Source organism: Octopus sinensis, linkage group LG12 (assembly GCF_006345805.1).
Source record: "Octopus sinensis linkage group LG12, ASM634580v1, whole genome shotgun sequence".
NCBI lineage: Eukaryota > Metazoa > Mollusca > Cephalopoda > Octopoda > Octopodidae > Octopus > Octopus sinensis.
The window spans coordinates 5,322,127-5,337,523 of NC_043008.1; the positions used below are offsets into that span (position 1 = coordinate 5,322,127).

A 15,397-nucleotide genomic window follows, 5' to 3' on the forward strand; every position below is an offset into this window, starting at 1 on the left:
CTATTTCTTTACTGCCCACAAGGGGCTAAACACAGAGAGGACAAACAAGGACAGACAAACGGATTAAGTCGATTATACCAACCCCAGTGCGAAACTGGTACTTATTTAATTGACCCCGAAAGGATGAAAGGCAAAGTCGACCTCAGAATGTAACGGCAGGCGAAATACTGCTAAGCCTTTTGCCCAGCATGCTAACAATTCCGCCAGTTTATCAATAATGATAATATTGGTTTCTAAACTGAATTATATGAGCCTCAGTACATGGCTGGTACTTTATTCTATTGATCCCCAGAAGGTTAAAAAAATAAAAAGCAGAAAAATTAATATTTATAAAACTGATTTCTAACATAGGCACATAGCCCGTAATTAGGGTCAGAAAATGTAGTCAATTAAAACCAGCCCCAGTACTTGAGTGGTATTTATTATTTTATCAAGCTGAGGAGAAAGAAACAAAGATGGCCTTGATGGGATTTGAACTTAGAGCATAAAGAACCAGAAAATCAATAACAACATTGATAGTTTCTTACCATAGCTCTGATTACATGGATTTACAGGGGAAGAGGAAACAGGAATTTGTGTATTTCATGTATTTCCCAAGGATACTTACAACGTCAGTAACATGGCTCCAAGTTGGAATCAAAACTAGATTTGTCAAGAACTTATAGATGTTTTCGATCTAGTTTGGATTCTTTGCCATCAAATTTGAATTCTTTGCAACCAAATTTGAATTCTTTGCCACCAAATTTGAATTCTTTGCAATCAAATTTGAATTTTTCAATTGGTGCTCAAGCCTTGAAAAAAAAAAGAGTTAAACTACATCAGCCGTAAGGGAATACATGTCTATCTTATCTAACTCGTCCAGTAGAGCCCACCAATTGATATCTGAAAAGTTCGATGAAATAACTCATGAACACTGCCATAGCTTCTACCAAAAGATGTTCTTTTACGACGACCAGTCGGAACGAGGGGAGATAATAGGAAAAGAATCATTCGTATATTATCTCCCCTTGTTCAGACTGGTCGACGACGTAAATATGTTGAAGCATCTTTTGGTAGAAGCTATGGCAGTGTTCATGAGTTATTTCATCAAACTTTTCAGATATCAATTGGTGGGCTCTACTGGACGAGTTAGATAAGATAGACATGTATTCCCTTACGGGTGATGTAGTTTAACTCTTTATTTTTTTTTTCAAGGCTTGAGCAACAATTGAAAAATTCAAATTTGATTGCAAAGAATCCAAACTAGATCAAAAACATCTATATTTGTTACATTATGGCACACAGTAATAGTAATTTCTTACATGGACAAAGGTTACATGTTTGAGGGAATATAACAGTCAATTATATCAATCCCTGTCTTTGACTGAATAATAATAATAATAATAATAACGGTTTCAAATTTTGCCATAAGGGCAGCACTTTTGGGGGAGGGATGAGTTGATTACATTGGTCCCAGTGTTCAACAGGGACTTATTTTATTGACTCCAATAATGATAATAATAATAATAAATGTTGATACTAATAATAATAATAAATGTTGATACTACTACTAATAATAATAGTAATAATAAATGTTTACTAATAATAATAGTAATAAAAAATGTTGATAAAATAATGATTCTTTAAAGAGGAATGAGAATAAATAGTAAAATTTGCTCAACTTTTAAAAATATTGTTTTTCAAATGTCCACAGTTCTCAGTACATATGTTTTTTATTAATTGCTTTTTTTTTTAAATATTTACTTAGTGTCCATAGCGTCAATCAAGTCTTCCTTGTAATTCTGTAGTCGTCTTCATCATCTGAATTATTCAATGGGTCAATCTCATGGTCACTGTCCTCAGTATTTAAAGGGTTGAAGCCTTTGTGTCGGTCAATCAGAAGGTTACCAAAAAAAGACCTGTGTTGATGACCAGCCATGCTTCGCCTGTAGTCGCAACATTTTAACTTGCCTACAAAAGAGAGAAAAAGAAAAAACATTGTCATTGACCAGTCGTTTATATTTCAGATAAGCATAACTTAAAATATCATCATTATTGTTTGACCATGGTCGAGTCAATGGAATTTATTATATTACGCCAGACTTCACGGTCCATCATAGCACTACGGAGGTCCTGTTGCTGGATGCCTGTATCCCTTGAGACGACATCAGAGTAGGAGAGTGTGCACCCTCTGGTATCGCGAGCAGATAGCTTCCAGAGGAGAAGAGTAGAAATTACCTCGTTTTCAGCTCTACAACAATGTCCAGCAAACTGGACTCTTCTACCTTTCACAAGAGATGATACAGGTGGTAATTTCCCATATATTTGTACTTTGGTTGGATGACGCTTCCATGAGAGATTTTGAGCTCTCATAAGGAGGTGAGTGTAAGTTCCATCCAACCGCCTCTCAAGCTTCTTTGATAACGTCCACGTTTCTGAGCCATATAGTAGAATTTACAATCTCTTGAACAAGCATAACACAAGCAGGCCAGGGTTGAGGAAACACCCATGACTGTTGAGTGTTACATAATGGATATTACAAATATTGCAATCTTACAGCTAGAAAAATCAACCTCCCCCCCCCCCACTACGTATATATTTTCAAAGACCTATTGGGGCAAGTGAAATCAAAATTGAACCAAATCCTATGACTGGCACCCAGCCGTTGCAGTGCTGCTGGACTGACTCCTGTGCAGGTAGCAAGTAAAGAAACACCGTTTCGACCCTGTGCTTGAGGAGACCTATTGAGTCAAGTACATCAACATCAAAAATCAATGGAAATTGTAGTTGTGATCCCTGTGCCTGTGGCATGTAAAAAGCACCATTTGAATGTGGCCAATGCCAGTGCCGCTTTGACTGGCTTCCGTGACGGTGGCACGTAAAAAGCACCAAGTGATCGTGGCCTTTTGCAGCCTCCCCTGGCACCTGTGCCGGTGGCATGTAAAAAGCACCATCTGTATGTGGCCGATGCCAGCGCAGCCTTGGCTGGCTTCCGTGCTGGTGGCACGTAAAAAGCACCAACTGATCGTGGAATTTTGCAGCCTCCCCTGGCACCTGTGCCGGTGGCATGTAAAAAGCACCCACTACACTCACGGAGTGGTTGGTGTTAGGAAGGGTATCCAGCTGTAGAAACACTGCCAGATCAGACTGGAGCCTGGCAGCCTCCTGGCTTCCCAGACCCCGGTCGAACTGTCCAACCCATGCTAGCACGGAAAACGGACATTAAATGATGATGATGATGATTCAACTTGTCTCATCTTACTCTCTGCATCCCATACTGCGTTGCTGCAGCCATCTTCCCTTTCATTGAACTACAAAGTTTTCTTTGGCAGAGTCTGCCAGGTCCAGCCTACACATACACAAATAGGGGTAAGGCAAGCCCCGATATTCTAATTAACCCACAAGTGTGTCCTTGAGTGGTGCTATTACTCCAGGTCAGAATAGACCTGGGATCAATAGTGGCTAAGAAAGGGTTCCACACTCCTCAATACCCTGGTACTCCTAAACAAGGACCCCACTTCTGGATGCAGTTTCCTGTCATACCCTGAACATGCATGGACACATACACACTCAAACATAAATACATGCCTACATTCATACATGTGTGGGATGGGGATAAGAGAAAGAAATCAACTAGCTGACACACACACTCCAAATACAATCTATAAGCAAGACTAAAAATATACAAGATTTTTCTCAAGTCCATAATATGAATTTGTTTCTTGTTATCATCATTTAACATCCATTATCCATGCTGACATGGGTTGACCAGAGCTGGCAAACTGCACCAGACTCCATATACATAAATATATATATATATATATATATACTAGCAGTATTGCCCGGCTTTACAAAATGGTCACATTTAATTCAAAGCGTTAAGAATGTTATGAAAACAATTGGTATGTGTTCACAAAGTCCAAATGATTAATACCAAAAAACCCTCCAGGCTACATCCCGAAAATTCATTTCTTTGCCAAATTTCTACAATGTTTATGGCGATTCGTTTTTATATCTTGATTTTTTAAATTTTTCATGCAATTTACGCACGCTTGCACGCGTGGTGAACACAGTTCACGTCAAACAGCTGACTGAGTAAAGTTCACTATTCAATGCATGGGATAAGGCCTAAACAAACACATTATCGATTTTTGCACTTGCGAGATGAATTTCGGAACAGAAATAGTGCAGTTCAATTTTCATTCGCCTAAACTTTAAGTGACCCAATTTTGGTGGTTCTACGATTTGTTGGCTAGGAGGAGATGTGCCGGGAAGTTAAACACACAGACACACACACAAGTTGAGTTTTATATATATAGATATATGCAGTTTGTTCAAACTATTCAGCATTATCGGCCTCACAGTAGTTCCTTGCCTGATGAACAACACTGCAGTAGTGACTTGGTGATCGTCCACTGTAGTAGTGGCAGTTCTCTCTCAGCTGTTATCCACATCCAAAACAATATCAAGGTAATTCTTTCAATAATTTTTTTAAAAAAAGAGAAAAGAAAACAAGAAAAAACTTGAAAAATCTAAAATCAATTGTTTTAAATGTTTTTGTTTGCTTAGAGTTGATCTACGATCAAAAACACTCCAACCATGACCAGCCCGTCTATCACTCAGTCATAATGTATTAAGAAATACATTGTGTTGGTTTTCAGAAACTTTTTCTTTATGATACATTGGACAGCGAAATATATAATTACTGGTACTGCAACATTTCTCATTTAAAGTGAAACGTTATCAAAATAATCTGTTGTACATCCCTTTTAGATCCATGTCTCTGAGGTATATTTAGTTTTTCTGAAGACCAGTGACAGGTGATGTAAGCAAGCCTTGGCTGCTATTCACAGCAGATTGAGCATCTTTATAATGAATGCAGCTATATAGTGAAGGATGAAATTATATTCAAATATCACATTTTTTAACCCTTTTGTTACCAACCCGGCAGGAACCAGCTCTGGCTCTGAGTACAAATGTCTTGTTTTCACAAGTTTTGAATTAAAATCTTCCACCAAACCTTAGTCACAATTTATGTTGCTAATACTAGCTTAATGATAACTAAGTTATTTTACTAAATTCTTTGTTATATTTAAAGTAATTGAAAGAAACACAGAGCATCTCAAAATAAATACAGTAACGAAAGGGTTAAAAATAGGTATAGTTTTTTTCTTTGGTAGCCTTGTGGGTAAAGGTGCTTTATAAGCAGAGGCATATGTTGAGGTGAAGGGTTTCAATCTCTGCCAAGTATTATAAAAGAGTTTTATTAAATATTTACATGTTTTCTATCTAGTTAGATAGGAGGGGAAAAAGAAGGGGGGGTAATTTTTACTTGGATTTAATGGTTCAGTGAAAGAGACTGATAAAATAAGGACCAGCCTTGAAAAAATTAATTCCAGGGATCGATTCATTTAACTAAAACCTTCAAGAAGGTGCCCCAGGTCAGCCCCACTCAAACAACTGCAAAAAACAAAAAAAAAAAACCCTTCAGTGCATGCCAGGGACAAGATTGAACTCTGTATCAGGATGCTTCTATATTGCTTGCTATTGTCTCTACCCACAAGACCATTGAGACAACAGCAATGGCTGGTTTGAAAATGATGTATTTAAACCTATCAGACTAATGTAATCAATAACCAATCATTAGAATAGATTTAAATATCTCATATTTTGTATAAGTAGTATTACTGGCCTAGTGGATAAGGGTGTCTGGTGACAGACAAGACAATGGGGTAGATGGAGGTTTCAGTCTCAGGTAGGGATTAGTGATATGATCTTATTTAGTTTTATTAGAGATGTGTTAAAGGATGGGGGGGGGGGCACAGTCAGTATAGGCTATGGGCCAAGATTGATCCTTTGTCCAAGGGGTATATGTGTTGCTTTGTTTGTATGTCTTTACCCACAGGACCATTGAGGTAATAGCTAGTTTGAAAATGATATATTTAAAATTTATATAGCTATTTGATGTGGTGGTGTTCATGGTTTTCTGTGACTTTAGTAATATTTGAGGGGAGAATATGAAATGCTCCAGAACACAACATGCTACCTGATTCAGGAATTGATCTCACAGCCTTAATGATTATAAGCTGAACACCCTAACCACAAGGCTGTGCACTTTCATGGCAAAGTCAGTAGTATGATGGGTTGATTTCCATTTATATCCTGGGTTCAAGTCCAGCTTAGCTTTTCATTCTTCTGGGGTCAATAAAATAAAGTATGGGCCGTGACTGCTGAGGACATCCATAAGCTCGCAAGGAATGAATCCAGTATAATCCGATGGATGTTTAATGTCAGCGTGCATACTCGACAGAGTGTAAGTACCTTGAGAAAAGTTGGACCTAAGAAGCATCAGATTTGGTGTGCAAGAGAGACGACTGTGCTAGTATGGTCATGTGGCAAGAATGGATGAGGATAGCTGTGTGAAAAAGTGCCGCACCCTAGCGGTTGAGGGAACTTGTGGAAGAGGTAGACCCAAGAAGACCTGGAATGAAGTGGTGAAGCACGACCTTCAAACATTGGGCCTCACCAAGGAAATGACTAGTGACTGAGACTTTTGGAAATATGCTGTGCTTGAGAAGACCCGGCAAGCCAACTGAGACCATAACCTGTGGCCTATGCCAGGGGTGTAACCAGCCCACTTATGCGTACCCTTCCTTCATTGGACACTAAACTCTGCTTGTGAAGACTTGTTGAGGCAAGTGAAATCAAATTCGATGACTGCCATCCGTGCTAGTGGAGTGCGAAGAGCATCATCCAATGAGAGGATACATGACTGGAACTCTGAGTGCACAGTTAATATACTTTATGTACAGAGCAATAAATATTCAAACTAGAAAAAAAAATTAGAAACCCCAGTCCTTCCAAAGTGCCTTGGATTGCAGGACAGCCCACTGTACTTACCTTGGATCATAGGGCAACCTGCTGTGCTTGAAGAGACCTATTGAGTCAAGTACATCAACATCAAAAACTCAAATGGAAATTGTAGATGTAATACCTGTGCCGGTGGCACGTAAAAGGCACCATCCGAACGTGACTGATGCCAGTGCCACCTTGACTGGCTTCTGTACCAGTGGCACATGACCTGCTGTGCTTGAGGAGACCTATTGAGTCAAGTACATAAATATCAAATGGAAATTGTAGTTGTGATACCTGTGCCGGTGGCATGTAAAATGCACCATCCATACGTGGCCGATGCTAGCGCCACCTTGACTGGCTTCTGTGCTAGTGGCACGTAAAAAGCACCAACCGATTGTGGCCGTTGCCAGCCTCCCCTGGCACATAAGGAGCACCCACTACACTCACGGAGTGGTTGGCATTAGGAAGGGCATCCAGCTGTAGAAACACTGCCAGATTAGACTGAAGCCTGGTGCAGCCTCCTGGCATCCCAGACCCCGGTCGAACCGTCCAACCCATGCTAGCATGGAAAAACGGACGTTAAACGAGGATGATGATGATGATGGAGTAAAAATATTAGTCAGTGCCAAATGTAGGAGACAACTGAAAATGTGCTTGTACCTTTTCCTGATTTTGTTAGAAAATAAAATTCCACTAACTTGCTTAGTGAATAGTAAAGAAATAGCGAAGTAAATATACAGAAATGCTTAATTAACCCTTTCGTTACTAACCCGGCTGAAACTGGCTCTGGCTCTGAGGTACAAATGTTTTGTTTTCATAAGTTTTGAATTAAAATCTTCCACCAAACCTTAGTCACAATTTATGTTGCTAATACTAGCTTAATGATAACTAAGTTATTTTACTAAATTCTTTGTTATATTTAAAGTAATTGGAAGAAACACAGAGCATCTCAAAACAAATACAGTAACAAAAGGGTATGGAGTAGAATAAAACACTAGTTTAGAAATGAATCATTTCATAGAGATGAAATACAAGTGAGTCTTTAGATGGTTACTTGACCTGCAAGAAATAGCAAACGGTTTGGAGGCTTTTGATCATAGGTGTGCTCTATCAGGGATTGATTTGGGACAAAACAAAAAACAAGATTATTCTTTATAGAAGAGATAATTTCACGAGGGTCTAACAAAGATGTAAAGTCTCACCTGCATGATAGTAACGCACGAAAACAGTTATGAGTACGATGAAAAACATAGGGGCAACTAAGAGGCTACCAACGATGACCGAAGCCTTGAAATTTGAATCGGAGGTACTTTCCAGCCCGTTGTCAAGCAGTGGAACATTTTCAGCAGTCACCATAGGCTGAGGGATTTCATTCTTTTTAGACAAATATTCTACAAATAAAGTTTTCAAAAATAAAATAAACATTTATAGAAACGTTTATCCATGCATGTATATGCATGGTATACACACATGCACACAAACATACATTTATTCATTTGTTCCAACCAGACAGAAGGTAAGTGTTATCTGTATATATATAAGGCAGGGTGTGTGTGTGTATGTGTGTAAGGATGCAAGTTGCTGCCTGATTGACCCTCATGCCAGTGGCATGTGACAAGCACCCACTACACTCTTGGAGTGGTTGGCATTAGGAAGGGCATCCAGCTGTAGAAACTTTGCCAGATCAGACTGGAGCCTAGTGCGGCCTCTTGGCTTGCCAGTCCTCAGTCAAACCGTCCAACCCATGCCAGCATGGAAAGCAGACATTAAAATGTGATGATATTCTGTTGTGTCTGGGGAGAGTCATTTTCTTTTTGTGCCTTATTATGTAACACACTCACTGGTAAAATTTCCACTTTTTTCTTATTTTTATTGTCCTAAACATTTTCGTTGCATCTTGCAACCTTTTCAATAGTTTTGACTCTGTCCGTTATTTACACCGAGTTCCCTTTTGTTTGTGTGTGTGTGCCCATGCATGCATGTACGTATGTATGTATGTGTGTGTTTGCATGTGTATGTATGTATATATGTGTGTGTATGCATATGTATGTATGTGTGTGCACCTGTATGTACGTATCCTGCACATTTATGTGCTTGCATGTCCGTGTTTGTGTATTTTCTATGTATATGTGTATGAGCATGTGTTTGTATATGTATGCACGTCTGTCTCCTTGTGTGTGCATGTCTGTGTGTGTGTGTGTGTGTGTCATGCAACTATGTACCATGCTTGTACGTATGGATGTGCATCTTTATATGTGTTGATGATGATGATGAAAATGTTCATACCAGAAATATTGGGAGTTGTCATCTGTAGCTTCCAGACTGTTTTCGCCAATAAGTCGCCTACATATACAGCATGGTTCTTATTATCAACACTGATATCGTGAGGAAAGCCTAGACCCTGCAAAAAACAAGAGGATAAATGAAACATAAAAACATTTCGATTGCATTGTCATTTATGTGAATTACCAAACTAATTAACTGTCTCTAATTAAAGAAATGCAACATTAATTGCTTGTTCTGCTGATGTAGGTATCTTTTCAGTTTGAGTAGAGAAATTTTAGAGCTTTATCACAGCAAGCATAACAGTTCTAGAGACTCATGTGATTTTCATTGGAGTCCTGATATACCAGTCATCAAATCTAAGTAGAGATTTCAAACTTAAAACCTTCAAAGCCACAGTCGACCAATTCTACTATATGGCTCAGAAACCTGGACATTATCAAAGAAGCTTGAGAGGCGGTTGGATGGAACTTACACTCACCTCCTTATGAGAGCTCAAAATCTTGTGTGTAAGTGTCATCCAACCAAAGTACAAATATATGGGAAATTACCACCTGTATCATCTCTTGTGAAAGGTAGAAGAGTCCAGTTTGCTGGACATTGTTGTAGAGCTGAAAACGAGGTAACTTCTACTCTTCTCCTCTGGAAGCCATCTGCTCGCAATACCAGAGGGCGCACACTCTCCTACCCTGATGTAATCTCCAGGGATACAGGCATCCAGCAACAGGACCTCTGTAATGCTATGATGCACTGTGAAGTCTGGCGTAACAGTAAATTCCATTGTCTCAACCATGGTCGAACAATGATAATAATATACCGATATACCATACTTGTAAGGACTTCATATTCAAAACAGTTACATACAGTCCAGTGTGCATACAAGCATCCGTTCATCATCGGCAACAGTAATAATTGTTGTCATCATCACCTCTCTCTCTCAGCTGTGTTTAAATTCTATTTTCTCATGCAAGCATGCATTGCTCAGATCTGTCAGAAACCATATCTCAATGTTGATAATGATGGTGGTAGTGATAAAGATGATGATGATAATAATGATGTAGATAATGGCACTAATGATAAGGTTGATGCTGATAATAATGAGGTACAAATGAGTTAAGTTTAATTCTCAACCACATAGCTTTGGTTTCAATCCCACAGTGCCCCTGGGAGCTCCTCTATGCTGATGACCTTGTTCTAAATGCTGAGTCACTATCAGAACTAGAGGAGGAGTTTCAAGTGTGGAAACAAGGATTAGAATTGAAGGGCCTTAGAGTCAACCTAGCTAAAACCAAAGTCCTAATAAGTAGAAAGGCAGGCAAACCACAAATCCCTGCTCGATCTATAGAAAAGGTGTAGGTAGGAACTCTTTAAGATGTACCCAATGTAAGCTATGGCCACATAAGAGGTGCAGCAATATCAAAGGAAGGCTAACTGGGAAGATAGTTTTTGTGTGAAGCAGATGCACAGGGGCAATAAACACTGCAAATGTGCAGAGAACAACTTCCGCCACATTCCAGGGAGAAAACTAGAAGTAATTGATAGCTTCCGTTACCTAGGTGACCAAGTCAGTAGGGGGGGAGGGTGCTCTGAAAGTGTAGCTGCTAGAATAAGAATAACTTGGGCAAAGTTCAGAGAGCTCTTACATCTGCTGGTGACAAAGGGCCTGTTGCTCAGTAAAAGGTAGAGTGTATTACGCATGTGTATGAACAGCCATGCTACATGGTAGTGAAACAAGGGGCCGTGACTGCTGAGGACATGCGTAAGCTCACAAAGAATGAAGCCAGTATGCTCTGCTGGATGTGTAATGTCAGTGTGCATACTCGACAGAGTGTAAGTACCTTGAGAGAAAAGTTGGACCTAAGAAGCCTCAGATGTGGTGTGCAAGAGAGACAACTGCACTGGTATGGCCATGCAGCGAGAATGGATATGGATAGCTGTGTGAAAAAGTGCCACACCCTAGCAATTGAGGGAACCTGTAGAAGAGGTAGACTCAGGAAGACCTGGGATGAGGTGGTGAAGCATGACCTTTGAACATTGGGCCTCACCGAGGCAATGATTAGTGGCCGAGACCTTTGGAAATATGCTGTGCTTGAGAAGACTTGGCAAGCCAACTGAGACCAGAACCTTGTGGCCTATGCCAGGGGTGTAACCAGCCCACTTATGCGTACCTTTCCTTCATTGGACACTAAACTCTGCTTGCGAAGACCTGTTGAGGCAAGTGAAATCGAAACCAAAATCAAATTCGATGACTGGCATCTGTGCTAGTGGAGCACTAAGAGTACCATCTGAGTGTGATCGTTGCCAGAGCAGCAAACTGGCTTCCCTGCCGGTGGCATGTAAAAGCACCATCCAAGCGTGATTGTTACCTGCGTCGCCTTCCTGGCACTTGTGCTGGTGACACATGAAAAAACATTTGAGCGAGGTCGTTGCCAGTGCTGTTGGAAGGCTCCTGTGCAGGTGGCACATAAAAAGCACCATTTGAGCAGGGCCATTGCCAATACCGCCTGACTGGCCCCTGTGCCGGTGGCATGCCAAAGCACCTACTGCTCTCTCGGAGTGGTTGGCGTTAGGAAAGGCATCCAGCTGTAGAAACACTGCCAGATCAGATTCGAGCCTGGTGCAGCCATCTGATTCGCCAGTCCTCAGTCAAAATCGCCCAACCCATGCTAGCATGGAAAGCAGACATTAAACGATGCTGATGATGACAAAATGAACAACCTGCTATAAAAAATCCTGCCTCAACTATTTCTCCTGTCTAACCATTTTGCTGAGACCCCCTTCGGTCATGACTGACCATGGGATTACACCTAGAAGGTTACCCTCCCAGGCACAAGTCCGGGCAAGATTGTTTATGGAAGACCAGCAGTTGCCCATGCATACCGGCCTCCCCTCTCCGCGCCACTGATGTTATCCAAGGGAAAGGCAAAGACCAATACAGTTTGGCACCAGTAACGCCGCAACTGATTTCTACAGCTGAGTGAACTGGAGCAACGTGAAATAAAGTGTCTTGCTCAAGAACACAACGCGCAGCCCAGTCCGAGAATCAAACTCACAACCTCACAATCGTAAGCTCGATGCTCTAACTACTGAGCCATGTGCCTTCACTATATATATATATGGAGGAGGCCCCCTTTGGTCATGACCGACCACGGGATTGCACCTAGAAAGTTACCCTCTAAGGCACAAGTCCGGGCAAGCTTGTTTATGGAAGACCAGTGGTCGCCCATGCATACCAGCCTCCCCTCTCCACGCCACCAGTGTTAACCGAGGGAAAGGCAAAGGGGCCGATACAGCTTGGCACCTGTGACGTCGCAACTCATTTCTGGAGCAATGTGAAATAAAGTGTCTTGCTCAAGAACACAATATGCAGTCTGGTCCGAGAATCGAACTCACGATTGTAAGCTCAACACTCTAACCACTGAACCATGTGCCTTCACTAACCATTTCTAGTATGGAAAACACATGAAACAAATGAAAGAATGGCGATGTAGGTGATGACTGATAGTGTTGCTGATGATGATGGCACAGGTAGAGAAAACAAGGAAACATTCTTTTTAACTAACACTAGCAGTATTGCCTGGCATTGCTCGGGTTTGTTTCGACCCTTTAGAATAGAAATTTTTGAAAAGGAAAAATTTTGCATTATGTAGCTCATTATTCTCTTTAAGTGATCATTTTTCTGGTTGAAATACACCGAAAAATGGCAACACAGCAGTCAAAAAATCGTAAAAAATAGGGATTTTCATAGAAAAAAAGCACCTTTTTGATGTAAATAATTTTTGGTGTTAACATGGTCCGATTTGAATTTTCTCTCCTACGGAAGGAAGAGCAAGCCTTCTTCTATCATACTCTCGATTTTGGCCAACTTCCGCTGCAGGGTCTCGGAGGAGATAGTGTTAGTTGAAGGCTACCAAACCTGCCATACACTGGCAACTTTAGCTTTATATATATATATATATATGTACGGTCAGCACACACATTGCATGCAACTGTTTTGTACGCATAAATGCTTGTGGCGTCACTACAGTGGATTTCTCCGACGTGAAAATTGAAGTTATGGCTCAAAATTATTTACCACTATTCACGGGTGCCTCAGAGGAAAATAATTTGATGAAAATACAGCTATGGTCGTGACAAATGTCCTCCTAAAATTTGAGCGACATGTGTGCTAATTTCTGGATGTGCATAAACTACAATCACGTACACACACACAGATCCTGCCTTATATATATACAGATTATCAAAACCAATACAAACCTTTGGACAGTTCCATGAGGATAGCAATATGCCTGTTTTTATGTCAATGGCAAACACTTTACAAGGTTTCTTGGTGTGGTTTCGTGGACCATTCACAGCAAATAAAATTCCACCTGTAATAAATATAATCTCACAAATAAGGTGCAAATCATAACATATCTAAACAGTTTAAAAGGATCTCGAAAGTTTTATTGAAAAACTAAGTCGATATAAATACATTCTACACTGAGCTGTATACTATTGTAGATGTTTTCGATCTAGTTTGGATTCTTTGCCTTCAAATTCGAATTCTTTGCAATCAAATTTGAATTTTTCAATTGGTGCTCAAGCCTTGGGGAAAAAAAAGAGGTAAACTACATCAGCCGTAAGGGAATGCATGTCTATCTTATCTAACTCGTCCAGTAGAGCCCGCCAATTGATATCTGAAAAGTTCGATGAAATAACTTATGAACACTGCGATAGCTTCTGCAAAAAGATGCTTCAACATATTTACGTCGTCGACCGGTCTGAACAAGGGGAGATAATAAACGAATGAGTCTTTTTCTATTATCTCCCCTTGTTCAGACCGGTCGTTGTGTAACAGAACATCTTTTGTTAGAAGCTATCGCAGTGTTCACGAATTATTTCATCGAACTTTTCAGATATCAATTGGTGGAACGAGTTAGATAAGATAGACTTGTATTCCCTTACGGCTGATGTAGTTTAACTCTTTTTTTTCCCCAAGGCTTGCGGAAATTGTAGTTGTGATACCAGTGCTGGTGGCACGTAAAAAGAACCATCCGAACGTGGCCATTGCCAGCGCCGCGACTGGTTTCCGTGCCGGTGGCACGTAAAAACCTCCCACTACACTCATGGAGTGGTTGGCATTAGGAAGGGCATCCAGCTGTAGAAACACTACCAATCCAGACTGGGGCCTGGTGCAACCTCTTGGCTTCCCAGACCTCGGTTGAACCGTCCAAACCCATGCTAGCATGGAAAACGGACGTTAAACAATGATGACGATCTTTTCAGTATTGATAACAAAGGATCAAACTGGTAGATTAGTGAAGTTCTTTGAATATCATCATCATTGTTTCCATATTATTCTTTGTCCTCCCATAAAGCCACAGTTGAACCAATTCTACTATATGGCTCAGAAACCTGGACATTATCAAAGAAGATTGAGAGGCAGTTGGATGGAACTTACACTCGCCTCCTTATGAGAGCTCAAAATCTCTCGTGGAAGCGTCATCCAACCAAAGTACAAATATATGAGAAATTACCACTTGTATCATCTCTTGTGAAGATCTGATGATAATATCTATTGCAGCTCTGTGCTTTCTGAGTCCATATCCCACCTCCTGTTGCCAGAAATGGTGACACTTTTATCTGACAACCTGACCAGGAGAAAGAAAACTGAGAAATTGCATGCAACTACAACAGTCTAGCAATTTGTGAGGGAAGAGTAATGTCAAATATGAAGCAACTATCAACTAGCATAAAGGGAGAGGGCTTTCATGTGTGTGTGTGTGTGCATGGGCAGTCTGCGAATTTGCAGAGAAAGTGTGTGAGTGTTTGATCCCCATCACCACTTGACAACTAGTGTTGGTGTTTTTAGGTCTCTGTTGCCTGACTGGCCCCTGTGCCGTGGCACGTAAAAGGGCACCATTCGAGCATGATCGTTACCAACGTCGCTTCACTGGCACCTGTGCCGGTGTAGCATGTGTAAAAAGATTCGAGTGAGGTCATTGCCAGTAATGCCTGACTGGCCCCCGTGCCGGTGGCACTTAAAAGGGCACCATTCGAGCGTGATCGTTACCAACGTCGCCTTACTGGCACCTGTGCAGGTGGCATGTGTAAAACGATTCGAGCGTGGTCATTGCCAGTACCGCCTGACCGGCCTCGTGCTGGTGGCACGTAAAAGTACCCACTACATTCTCGGAGTGGTTGGCGTTAAGAAGAGCATCCAGCTGTAGAAACTCTGCCAGATCAAGATTGGAGCCTGGTGCGGCCGTCTGGTTCGCCAGCCCTCAGTCAAAATCGT

At 40.9% G+C, this 15,397-nt stretch overlaps 1 protein-coding gene across 2 annotated transcripts in view; it reads right to left on the reverse strand.

Moving 5' to 3' along the window:
- Positions 1-1,661: 1,661 nt before the first annotated feature.
- Positions 1,662-15,397, reverse strand: part of LOC115218053 (peptidyl-glycine alpha-amidating monooxygenase B) — a 105,531-nt gene continuing 91,795 nt past the window's right edge. For both annotated transcript variants that reach the window (XM_029787814.2, XM_029787815.2), the window contains exons 20-23: positions 13,375-13,487; positions 9,121-9,235; positions 8,037-8,225; positions 1,662-1,950 (exon numbers count right to left, since the gene is read on the reverse strand). In XM_029787814.2, coding sequence (XP_029643674.1) covers positions 1,763-1,950; positions 8,037-8,225; positions 9,121-9,235; positions 13,375-13,487 — 605 coding nt within the window. In that variant the 3' untranslated portion in view covers positions 1,662-1,762. The remainder of the gene's footprint in view (positions 1,951-8,036; positions 8,226-9,120; positions 9,236-13,374; positions 13,488-15,397) is intronic.